The sequence below is a fragment of the Haliotis cracherodii genome, unplaced genomic scaffold, assembly GCF_022045235.1.
Source record: "Haliotis cracherodii isolate W230 unplaced genomic scaffold, xgHalCrac1.p SCAF_10, whole genome shotgun sequence".
Taxonomy (NCBI): Eukaryota; Metazoa; Mollusca; class Gastropoda; order Lepetellida; family Haliotidae; genus Haliotis; species Haliotis cracherodii.
Genome location: NW_027266265.1, coordinates 5,260,782 through 5,273,700, shown reverse-complemented (window position 1 = coordinate 5,273,700; position 12,919 = coordinate 5,260,782). Strand labels below are relative to the sequence as shown.

The window sequence follows — 12,919 nt, the reverse complement described above, 5'->3', positions numbered from 1 at the left end:
CGAAGCAGCCTTGGCTCATTTGGTTCATCACTGGAGCTGTGAGTCAGTAGACTTTCTTCCACTTTCTCTATATATGATTTGTCAATGCTAATGTTACCCTTTAATCATGTTAATAATGAATTAATAAAGATTTTCTATTTCCCATTTCAGACCATCAGGTTGGGATAATGAGAAGAAAATTAGCATATTATATGAAAATATGAGTAGCATGAAGCCAGAAGATGCATTTGATGATGTCATAGCCAAACCAGTCACGAGAAAGGTGAGTATGTTGAGACCATTCGGGCACACCCTGTTGTATCCTGGTATATTCTGACAGTGTTAGAAGTTAGCACTAGTCCTGTAGTCCTTGCCAAACTGCCCAATAGTTATGGTAGCATAAGGATGAGTAGAAATTTGCCATTTTGAAGGGTTTTGCTGTGTGGTGTCATTATAAGGACTAGTGGACTAAGAATGTTAGTTTCTACCGCAGGCTGATATATTCTGGTACACCCTGGCATATTCCAGACATACTCAAGCATATCCAGATATACTCCTGTATGCTCAGATATGCTCTGTATGACCAGGTCATTTTGTCAATACTTCATAAAAATATAAGGTTTGACTGAGCATTAAATATCAAAAGAGAAATCTTTCCTAAATCTTGTACCCAAAATGGAGGGTCCACATTATACTGCTATGTGACCTCTGTTCAGTGTGGTGATGAAGTGTGTCTGTACAACTCACGGAAGTCAACTTGCCCTGCTACATCAGTGGACCTTGATGAACCCTACCATTACCTGGCTCTATGAGTGTTGAGTGTTGTATGATGTGTGTACTGTGTGTTGTAGCCGGTCCAGAGAGACGCGGAGATCACGGCGGAAGATGAGCAGGTGTTCCTGATGAAACAACAGACACAACTGAGCAAACAGCCGCAGCCCGGAACACAGGGGGTGAGTTGGCAGGGGCAATTAATACTGAAGCCAGAGTTAGCATTGGCACAAGTCCTTTTGTCCTTGCCAAACTACCATATAGTTTAAGGTATCGTAAGGACCAGTATAAATTTGCATTTATTAAGGGTTTTGCGATATGTTATCATTATAAGGCCTTGTGGACTGGTCTTTGCACCAGCAGAGGTAGGAGGGTTTCCTACTAGAGTTGGTGAGACTAGGCGGCCAGTGCCACATGCTTTTTTACCCTTGGAGATTTGTTGTATGGAGATTGTTGCTGATCCTCCTCTGTTTTCTATTGTCTAGACTGGTCTATTTACAGTCAGTTGTGATGTGACAGGAATATTTGTTAGCTTCAGCCCTAAACAGTCGTTTCTCAATTTGCCTATAATATAATGTCCCTGATGAAGAGTCCCTGTTAATGTGAAAGCATAACTACTTTCAAGCTTTAGTTATCATTAATTATGCCTAAGACTAAAAAAAAAATAGTCATGGATCTCTTGGTGCGGCATCATCAAGTTCGCCTCATGTTTTATTTTTATTTCCATTTTTGAAACAAATATAAAAAATCCTTAAATATTCCAAGTCCAACGGTAGTCAAATACTGTATTCCAGTATTTTACTCAAGGAATACATTGATGTAGGGAGGCCCTTTCCAAAGGATGATTGTACACAATTGTTTATCTGATTACACAACTGTTTATTTGTTTACATACTAGTTTGAACAACCAAAAACCAAAACAAACAACAAAAATGACACCGCCCGCCCACGATATATTTTCAAAGAACATTGCCTGAGAACCACTTCTTTTATTTTTTTATGCCTAATTTATGCGTTACATTATTTGGTCTCTTGTCAGAGTACCAGTAGTTCCAAAGTTTCCAACTTAAAGCTTTCCTCACACATCAAGCTGACACGCCATGATTTTACTGGAATACAGTACGAAGTGGAGTTAAATCCAACGCTGTCACTCACTCCTAAGTTTCTAATTACTCCAAAGGCTTAACAAAATAAAAAAATTGGTTCTCAGGCAATGACTCTTGAAAATAATGTGCGGGCAGGCAGTGTTTTTTTTGTTTGCTTGTTCAAACTAGTATGTAACCAAATAAACCAGCAAGTATAAACAAGCACATAAACTCCTATTGCCACCATGACAACACAAGATGGGCAGTAAAGCAGTGCGCATGTAAAGGGAAGAAACTGCGTGCTGTGTTGGATCACATTGTCTTTAGGTATTAGGATTTTTATATTTTATATTATAAAACGAAACATGCGGCGGACTAATTTTTTTTTAGCCTTACTAATTCAATATTAATTATGTTCTACCTGTTCCATTATTTGTTGCCCTGCATATAACAGCTGGTCTGCTGTTTTCAGCCAGCAGAGGGCACCCCCCAGAGGATGCAGCGTCCCCAGGTACAGCGGACCCCCGAGAGACAAGGGTCGTCGCCATCCACGCCCGGCCGTGGCAAGGTGCGTCATGGTTGTGTGTACATACTTCACAGGAAATGCCAGGAAATGCTTTCAGTACTATTCAAACAAGCCATTGTGTTTATTTCATTGAAACTTGGCTTGAAAGTTGTTGAATTATAAAACTACTAAATTATTTATCCCTTTCAGCTCTCATAAACAAGGGATAAGATAATGGCTTCAAATTCATGTAAATTGTATCAGAGTTTAAGCCTTGTGTCAAGACCACCCCCAAAACATATTGATCTAATCCGACATTGAACTGTTTTATTTGTAAATATTCACCTTACATGTCTCGTTGCAATCTCAGAGCCCCAAAGTAAGTATATACATCAACTGCTGCTGTGTGGGTGACTTGATGGCTCAGTTTGGTTGCTTCATTGAGTGTATCTGTTTATGGTTTCTTTCAGTGTCTTTCCACCTTGTTTACCTGTAACTCAGCCTTCACTTCATCATGTTCATGTCATCTGTCTGGAATCACAGTTCATTATACACTCTTCATGAATGTTACTTTATTATTTAATACAGATGTATGTATTGATCAACAATAAGATGTCTCTCAGTTGAACTAAATTAATTTTTGGAAAACCTAATGAACTGTCTCCAATGAATGGTCTTTCTGAAGGTGCTTTGTGTTTACAATGTTCTGTCTTGTCTTACATAATGTTACATCAGTCTCCACCAAGGCATGCGTGTCATAAGAGCTGTCTCAAATAGCGATCGAGTGGTCATGTCGAATTTATCATCTTATTCCGTTGGCATGGATTGTTGCTCATGCTATCGACCTCTGGTTTCTCGGGCACTTACTTGGTTGAATACAGGTTGCCATGATATATCTTGAATATTGCTGACTGCAGCTTTAAACAACATGGACTTCCATCTTCTCACTGCACTTGGTTCATACCAATCTCAATGAATAAGATTGTTTACTCTGATATGATTCCTCTGTGTGTGAAGATGTTGACAACACGTCCATAGAAGACCGCAGTAGGTGAACCCTGTGCGAACATAAAAGGTGTGTAGGTTCTGGAGTCAGTCTGATGTCAGCTCTCTAAAACCATTGGACTTCATTTCTTTATCACGTCCTTTCAGACATTTGGACCTTGCGCTCAGAAACATGATGTATAAAATATCTACAACACTACAGTAACACAGTTTTATGTTTTTGAATTCTGAACCAGTGTTTGAAATAATTATAAAACCCCAAAAGACAGTTGGGCTGGTAACCCAATAAGTGTTGCCTGCTCAACTTCAAAGTTACCTGCCTGCATTCAAACGTTGTAAATTTTGAAAAATCACAAAAAATAACAGACTAATCGCATCTTGATTTCAGTTGAAATAATGCAAACAGTCTCTTGAGAGTCTACAAGGAGTTATTAATGAAACTGCATATTTAAGAAGTCTTAAAATGTTCTGCCATACCGTCTGGCAGGTCGAGGAAAATTTCATGCAGCCCGACAGAAAAGTTACCCGCCACGGGCTGGCAGTTATTTTGGACAGTTTTCGGAACTCCTCTGTTATGTTCATTTTCAAGTACCAAGAAATTAGAAACCTCTAAGCAGATTGGCTGATTTGAAATATTTCCCGATGTGACCTTCTATGGATATGTTCTTAGGTCTTCTTACAGGGAGGCATCGTGTGGGAGTAAAAGGTCTCACTTTCATCCGACTGGGTTCACATCCATCCATTCTGTTCTCCCTGTTTCTGTACACAACGCTTGGCTTCTAGGTCCAACTATACTTCAGCTCTATCTTGCATAGCATTTGTGTAGGCCGCGGTAAATGAGCGTATGAACATGATGGGTATCCCTGCTTGGAAATCTGGGATAGGTGACATACTAAATCCCCATGCTTGTAAGCTGGTAGTGTATACATTCCTGGTAAGTGGGAATTGCAGCTTCTCACAGCGAGAGCCCATTCGCAGAACTCTCTGTACTATCACTGCCACTCAGTCATGGTTGAGATTTTACCAAGAGTGTAGCTAGGGGTGTCACATGCTGGGGAGGAGTTTGGGGAATACTCAATGATTGTGGCACCGTAAGTGTGAAGACCACACGAGTGTGACAGGGCTTCCTGTCTTGTGGGAAATAGTTCATCCTGGCACTAGCTGCAATTCAGACACATCGAGAAGACTATTAAAGTTGCTTCCATGAAGTAGAGATGGATGCTGTATATTTAGAACTGCTAGCTTGGTTTACAAAGAATAGTCCCAAGAAGTCATTAACAGAGGGGTTTTTTCCTCAAAATACGGCAGTAACGTTTATTGCATGTAAACATGTCTTATGGTGTCCAAAACTAAAGGCCCAGTTTTGTTAACAGCAGCCCAGCATTAACAATGTTTAGCTTTGAATACGTCTTTTGTATTGTGTTGAAAAGAATATGTGCAAGGGACTGGAGACTGGGTGCCTAAACAGGAAGTGAGACACGGAACACCCTCTGCTCGTCTTCGGAGCTGACCAGTGAGGATTTGATGGTTACAGTGTGTGACGCCACTGTTGTGTGAATGTTTTACTGGCCAGACTTGATTATTTAGAGGTTGCTGTAATATAGCTGAAACAAGATCTCACATTGATGTATGACACCGCTCTCCAACTATTTACCCAAAGCTTCAAATTAACACTAACTGTGTGGAGCCAACACTAGATGGCTTCTGTTGGGCGTCCGCATCAGATGGCTTCTGTTGGGCATCCGCTTCAGATGGCTTCTGTCGGGCGTCCGCATCAGATGGCTTCTGTCGGTCGTCCGCATCAGATGGCTTCAGTCGGGCGTCCGCATCAGATGGCTTCTGTCGGGCGTCCGCATCAGATGGCTTCTGTCGGTCGTCCGCATCAGATGGCTTCAGTCAGGCGTCCGCATCAGATGGCTTCTGTCGGGCGTCCGCATCAGATGGCTTCTGTCGGGCGTCCGCATCAGATGGCTTCAGTCGGGTGTCCGCATCAGATGGCTTCAGTCGGGTGTCCGCATCAGATGGCTTCAGTCGGGTGTCCGCATCAGATGGCTTCTGTCGGGCGTCCGCATCAGATGGCTTCTGTCGGGCGTCCTCATCAGATGGCTTCTGTCGGTCGTCCGCATCAGATGGCTTCAGTCAGGCGTCTGCATGAGATGGTTTCTGTTGGGCGTCCGCATGAGATGGCTTCTGTTGGACGTCTGCATCAGATGGTTTCTGTTGGGCGTCCGCATCAGATGGCTTCTGTTGCTTTATTGTCGCTTGTCTATTTTTGAAGGGGGAGGGCAAGGCGCCAGCTGGAGCCACCAGCGAGGGGATGCTGGCCAACTTTTTCAACAGTTTACTCAACAAGAAGACTGGCCAGCCCGGTGGCGGTGGCACGGGAACAGGTACACCTCCAGTCTCAGGTAACACATCTACTTCATTCTTACCCTCCTCCCTCCACAACCAGCCACAAGTCTTTAGTAAAAACAAATATGATAAATGATACAGATTTGTATGATGAGCGAAAGCCTTATGAAGAAGACCCGTGAAGATCCACGATAGACTAGGTCTTCAGTAACCCATGCTTGCTGTAAAAGGCGACTTTACTCGTAGTAAGAGGCTAACGAGTTTTCAGGCTTGCTGACTTGGTTTGGTGCATGTCATTGTATCCCAATTGCATAGATTCCAAGCTCATGATGTCAATCAGTGGATTGTCTGGTCCAGACTTGATTATTTACAGATTTACGTGATATTGCTGGAATATAGCTAAAAGCGGCGTAAAACCACTCACTCACTCACTCACTCACTCACTCACTCACTCCTCTAGCAGCAGCTGGCCTCGTAAGTTCAGCTAACATGGCGAGTGGTGTTAGATGTCATGTCCCAGACTCGTGGTTGTCTTTTCATGTTGTGCTGCTTGAGGTTGTCAGTTACAATAAAACATGGCCCAGCATGGCACGCAAGCAGCACAACTATTGGCGCCAGTATGTTGCCTCGGTTGTACTGTTGAATGACCCTTCCATGGACAGTGCAGTGGCATTCTGTCAGTCATCATAATCCTGCTCTATATCATCACAGTCACATCTCTGAATCTGTCATGTTGCCTTACATTGACGTTCGCATGATATTCATTAAGACGCCTCCAGACACGTCCACACTATCCAGAAAATCATTACCGCCATTCCCCAGTATCTGCACTCTAAGACCATTGGGGCCTGGCTAGAATGGTCAGTAACTGGAACTCAGTTGGTCTGGTGCAAGAGTACAATTTGATTGGCTGTTTGGACATTTTTAAAGCCTAGTTTGTGATGAATCAATCAGAGTGTTGCGGACCAAGGGAACCCTGTGCGATTAAAAAATTCAAATCAAAAACAGACACAGTGAACATTTTGGCTACCTCTCACTCAAGTTCTGCCAGTTTTATGTATTTCAATAGCCCTAAGTGCTACATCAAATTACATGTCACTGTGGATATTGATAATCGGCAATACTGAGCTATTTGCCTGCTAACCTGTCACTCAGGTGTCAAAATCAGGATTGTCTGGTCCATGCTCGATTATTTACAGGCCGCCATCATAAAGCTGGAATATTACTGAGTGTGGCGTTAAGCAACAAACACACAAATCTGTACCCCAGGTTGACGTTGGAGCCCAACATATTAGCTGTCATGTTGCAACTGCCACTTTGTCACCCCCACCCCCACCGGCCATGTTGACTGACACATTTGGTTTATGGCAGTCCCTCAGTAAAGATAGGTCAAAGCAAGTTCAACGGCTAGGACCAACTTCACTTGGGTTGGGCCATAAAGCTGACACACAGCCCAGTCCTCTAAGGCGCTGCAATTCGCTGTGCAGAGTTGCATCCCTTGGGCTAGCCAGAAACCTATGATTGTGGGTTCAAATCCCAGTTCGCCCCAATTATGTTTCTAGGTTTGTCAGCACCATACCCGTGCCCGTGGGTTTCCCCGAAGTGGTAAATGTCTGAGACCTGCATCACTTCGGGCTTTCCTCCCACATTAAGCTGACACGCCGTGATATAACTGGAATACTGTTCAACTCACTGGTTAGATGCTGTACCATAATATGACATTGTGAACCCAAAACTGATTATAATTCCCAAGGTTTTATATAGTTGCACTTTGAACTGCCTACACATGATCTCTTGTCCTTCACAGATAGAGTCTCGCGTGATGCAGCGGCGGAGTTGGAGCGGATGACGAGAGGGAAGAAGCCAGCGGAGACCAATTCAAATGACACAAGTGCCTCGGGATCCTGATTGTTGACAGACTGACTATATTTGGTTCCACCATGACCGGGCAACGTAGATGGTTTGTGTTGTCAATCTGTGTCTCTCGTTCTCTGCCCAGTTGCTGCAATATCGGCTTCTCTCATAACTGCTGCAGACACAGATAAACAGCGTCGCCACGGACCACACAGATCTTTGTTATTTATGGGCAAAGCAAATCTACCTTGGAACCTAAGTTTGCCTCAGTCTTGTGTTAAATGAATGTATTATTATATGTGTACAAAAACATATTTCCTTGAAATTAAAAATTGAAGATATCTGCTTACTGTCTACCATTGCAATGATTGACTGTACATAAACGATGGATGGTGCAGTGTATGTATAGATAGATAATCCTTTGTTACGTCCTATTTAAGTTATTGTGCTACAAAGAAATCATGTATTACACATCCCTGACCTGGAGACCATCATAAGACCCCTAGTGCTAATACTCAGTGACGAACTCAGATATGTGATGGGGAGGTAGAATGCTATTCCAGATACTTTTACCAATAGGACACAGCGTATTATAAAGTTGGTCGACACTGTGAAGATAAAGGAGACGGTGGCTGACATATTATCATTATGAGTATAATGCCAGTGTTGTTTTGTATGGGCTTATTTATTCTCCAGTTTACAAATTACATAGGATACATCCATGACAATTATCTCATTTTAACCATGTCTTATGAGTAACTATGGTAACCTCCTTCCGCTCAAAGGGTACAGCTCACATATTCTGCTTCTCTCAACGTCCCAAAGCATCACAAGACAGACCTTGTCATCTCCTGAATATTATTGAGCACCAGACAGACTAACAACCATGCTGTTATCAGATGTGTAATCTCTTTTCACTTCTTTCACAGAAACGATGTTTTCTGTCATATTTTTGCTTGGCCAGGATAACTTAAGTAATATGAATTCATCACTTCATTGAGTAACCTATTCCAGTAAAATATTTGCTTCTCATGAACAAACTACTAACAGGTCCTGTTCAGGCTGGTCCCACCCTACCCTGCTCTGCCCCGCCCACCCTGACCCACCTACTCTGCTGCTCTGCATACTCTGCTCCGCCCACTCTGCCAGACCTCTCTGCCCCACCCATTCTGGCCCGCCCACTCTGCCCCGCCCACTCTGCCCCGACCTCTCTGACCTACCCTGCCAGTAATGGGCCATGGCCAGTTGTTGGCCGACAGATGATGGCAGAGCTTATTCAATATTACTGCCAGCAACTATAATTTCAAGAAGCTATCCTGAGTAAGGCTAGGTGTCTCCGGAATATGGTCTGGTCGTCCGAGCTTTCATTCCAAGTATTTCTGTATGAAAATGTTCTGGCATAAAACATCTTTTAAGAATCCACTTAATCTATGAATGCATTCATCATGATTTACTGTGACAATTGAGTGTGACTTGTGAAGCAATGTTGATGACAAACTGGATTCTCTGAGCCAATCTTTCTTAGATCAATCATCTCCCCTTAATTCAGCTTCCAGAATAATTTCTACTTAATTCTTTATTTGCATTTAATTTGTATTTAATATTTAAATTCTGAATATTCCATCGTAACAGACATGTAAGAGCACCTCACCCTGTACATTCACCATATTAGAAAAGACAACAGTGTTGTACTGTTGAAGCAACACATATTACCCCAATAGGCTGCCCAGGCTGCTTGCTTTCTCTCAACCCCTGGGGCTACTGGTTGCTAGGAAACATCTCCCTCTAGATGATGGAAACTGAGAAAACATAAATACAAACATTCATTTACATATTACAAGGTTACACAATAGTATGTTAGGCCAAGACTTGTGAAATTCCATTTGTACTGGCTATGTTACAAAAACTACTTGTCTGAAATGAACGGCAGATTGGTTGATTTGACCAACGGTGTCTGCCCGTGTACATGACAACCAGAGGCTCTTTCTTCCCAACTATTAACTTGATATACACCCACCTCTCCCCTCTACTACCCTCACCCCTCACCACCCTCACCCCCAACCCCACCCCTCTACTATGGTTTTCTTGTGTATGTAGATATATGTTAAGATGACAGACGTTGATCTTTGTCATACGTTACCGCACATGCTCCAGACATGAGTCACGCATATTTCCACAGCAAGACATATGAAGAAATAATCAATGCATGAAACGTCCTGTTAAAAACATGATCAGCAGGGACCATACATTATGCAAGTGATGATTGTGTCACTTGTTGTCGGCCTACCAAACAATATCCAAATAATGCGATCTAGTCAGGTTGAAGGGGAGAGCATAATAAGAGTTACCTCCCTTCTGTGTAGGCATTGATACTGAGAGACAAAAAGCAATGGAAAGAATTTGTGCTAGAGGTGTGTCCCCTGCTTGTCTCCCCTAGTTGAAGGTCAAGGGAGAAATCAGGGGAACCTTCATGTGTTCTATGGAGGTTTTTTTTTCGTTTAAGTTGACCTTGCTCTTTCAGACATTTTTGTATCTCTAACTTTTGGTTCAGCTTCTTGTGAATAAAGGTTTGGGGAATAATTTCGTTTGAGTTGAGATTTTTTCGATAGCAAGGTCAACTTTAACTTGTGTAGCAGACTTGTTAATGATTCTGAATAAACAAATTGACATTTGAAGGTCAATATAGAGAGATGTGTGTATTGACATGGTGTATGGGTCTCGCATCGTTTCCCTAGCCTCCATGCAAGTGTTGTTTTGTTTGAGTCTTGTACAGTCTCTTTATTGGTGTTCCTTGTTTTGAATTTGAACAAATATAATACATGTACATACAGATGTGTCAACTATCTATATTTTGCCTCGCTTATTTACAAATACTGCCTTTTAATGGTTAACTTTTGAAACTAAGTGGTAATATGACTTATTCAAGTAACAGCCTGTCGGTACAGTTCTGATATAAATGATGATTTTATGTTCAATATGAGAGGGGTATGGATTAAGGGATAACAAGGGTTTATTGTCAGTCTCAGATTTCTTGCCATTTTCCACCAGCTGTGTCTAATATCAACAGTTGGTGGAATAAGATCAAAGATCATGTTCCTTACGTATTTCCTGTGTAGTATTGCCTCATGAAATGTCAAAAAAAGTAACATAATTGCTTTGTGCTGCCGTATTCGCCATATTAAGCGCTCTGCTAAAATTGGGACTCACTGACCAAGTTCTAGATATTTTGTAAATATTCTCTATGAGCACACCCTACAAAGACCGAGAATTTACATGCCATGGCGTATTTGCTTGTGTTTGTCACAGATATTTTTCTTATTATTTACAGAAAACGGAACAGGTATATATAAGTGCTTAGTTACTATTATGGAAGGGTTTTTAGATTCATTGATACTGTTCCCAACCGCTCCATCTCTGAAAGGGCGGTGGGGTAGCCTAGTGGTTAAAGCGTTTGCTCGTCAAGCCGAGGACCAGGGTTTGATTCCCCACATGGGTACAATGTGTGAAGCTCACTTCTGGTGTCCCTCGCCATGATATTGCTGGAATATTGCTAAAAGTGGCGTAAAACAATACACTCTCACTCGATCTCTGAAAATATATTTTACTCATTGTGTATGGTTTTAATAAGCACCCCCTTTGGCACTTATTATGGTGAATACGGTAGCCATATTTTCACCACAGGACACTACATTTGATTGGTGGAGATTAAGTATAATTATGATTATTATCATTACTGAAGTTGTCTTCGTCTGGACTAATCACCAAATATTGGCCTGTAACAGTGAGATTGTGGATTATATGTGCAATGTTGAATGAAGCATTAACATACATTTGGAATTATTGTACATATGTATTTTTGTCATAAACTTAAATTAATTGGGATATTTACTATGATTACTGCACGTTATTATTGCCAGATTTTGCTCCCATCAGTTAAGATTGTTTGCACTAGCAAGCATTGTCTCCTTGCAGCCTACTCCTGGAAAAAATGCTTGTCACGAAGTACAACAGATTGACCGTTTGTCCTGGGGTGAGATGGTTTCGTTGACCCCATGGCCTATGAACCTTTACGTATGAAGCTTAACCATAGGTCCGCCAATATAGATGGCATTATGTGCAATGTGTATTTGTAAGTCTTGAGATGTGTTTATGACTTTGTTATGTTCCTGTTTTTGTTGGCTTATATTTAGTATGCAAGACCGAGATCAACCTGACCACATAAATTTATGGTGCTCATTTCCATGGTAACCAACCAAGATGTCACATACTACTACATCCTAAGGGTTTCCAGCAAGTTCATCTGACAGTTGTTATCTGACCTTTGATTTTCTAGCAAAACGATAACCAGTTTGTACAAATAAGATTTCTCTTGCTGAAAACTGTAGATACAGAACATGATGGCACACAATAGATAAGTCGCAAAGGCTTTTTCATGAATAAATAACCTGATTTTCGCTCAAGTCTGTAATCAATACCGGGCCACACTTTTGTATTGAGTCGGATACAGATTTTTACTGACTATTTAGCTTCACTTGTTCGGGAGGAGGTGTAAATTGGGGCTGCTTTGAAAAAACGATTTGGCATGAAGTTATGAAAATAAAATGCTGATATTGTTTAAAGTGCAGAATGTTTAGTATTTTTACAATGTAAATATATTCGCTTCTGAGCAGGATTTGTCCTCTTTAAAAGACGTTGGCAGTTGCCAGAGACTAAAAACATAGCATTTATTATTCAATAAGTTGACAGCTACTCTGATTTTGTATTCATTTTGTAGTTGTTTATTCTCTTCTCATCTTCAATGATGAATGGTCAGGCTAATAAAAATATTAAATATTTTTGTTTGATTTTGTGATTGTATATTTTGAGTCCAGTCAGTTGAATCCGTACATCAAAAACAATATGAAAGTGTCGCCTTTCATTACTGTAGAACTGCCATGAATTGATAGTGCTCAGTATAGGTGTTATATAATGAACAGTTTACTAGGTGTTATGTCTGTAGTCGTATGGTAATTTATTCTCCATAATAATGGGCTTATATCAATTATGTATTCCGTATGGTATTTAATTCAGGTATGATTATACTCCAACCTTGCATGCCCAGCTGCCAATGAAGGGACTGTTTAGTGATCCCCAATCATGCTGCTAGGTGTATAACAAATTATTCAGCAGTGGTCTTGTCAGGTGTAGAGGAAAGTGATTCATCCAGACCTATTGTGGTTTGTTTACAATATTTGGAATTTCAACAACCAGTAGATAAGTATGCAATCAAATACGAATATTTTTGACTACTGACATATAGGAATTTTGTAAATAATTACTAAACAATAGTCAAGTTGTGCCTTTTCATTAGAAAGTTTTTTCCTATTTA

At 41.2% G+C, this 12,919-nt stretch overlaps 1 protein-coding gene across 2 annotated transcripts in view; it reads left to right on the top strand.

Moving 5' to 3' along the window:
* The window catches only part of LOC139453988 (cytoplasmic dynein 1 light intermediate chain 2-like), a 32,184-nt gene extending 20,263 nt beyond the window's left edge, over nt 1-11,921 (top strand). Inside the window, exons 8-12 of one of the 2 annotated variants that reach the window (XM_071235460.1) lie at nt 151-262; nt 831-932; nt 2,308-2,403; nt 5,624-5,753; nt 7,505-11,921. In XM_071235460.1, the coding sequence (XP_071091561.1) occupies nt 151-262; nt 831-932; nt 2,308-2,403; nt 5,624-5,753; nt 7,505-7,605 (541 nt within the window). In that variant the 3' untranslated portion in view covers nt 7,606-11,921. Of the gene's footprint in view, nt 1-150; nt 263-830; nt 933-2,307; nt 2,404-2,710; nt 4,286-5,623; nt 5,754-7,504 lie in introns of those variants that run through there. The other variant, XM_071235461.1, reaches the window with a different exon arrangement.
* Nucleotides 11,922-12,919: the final 998 nt, after the last annotated feature.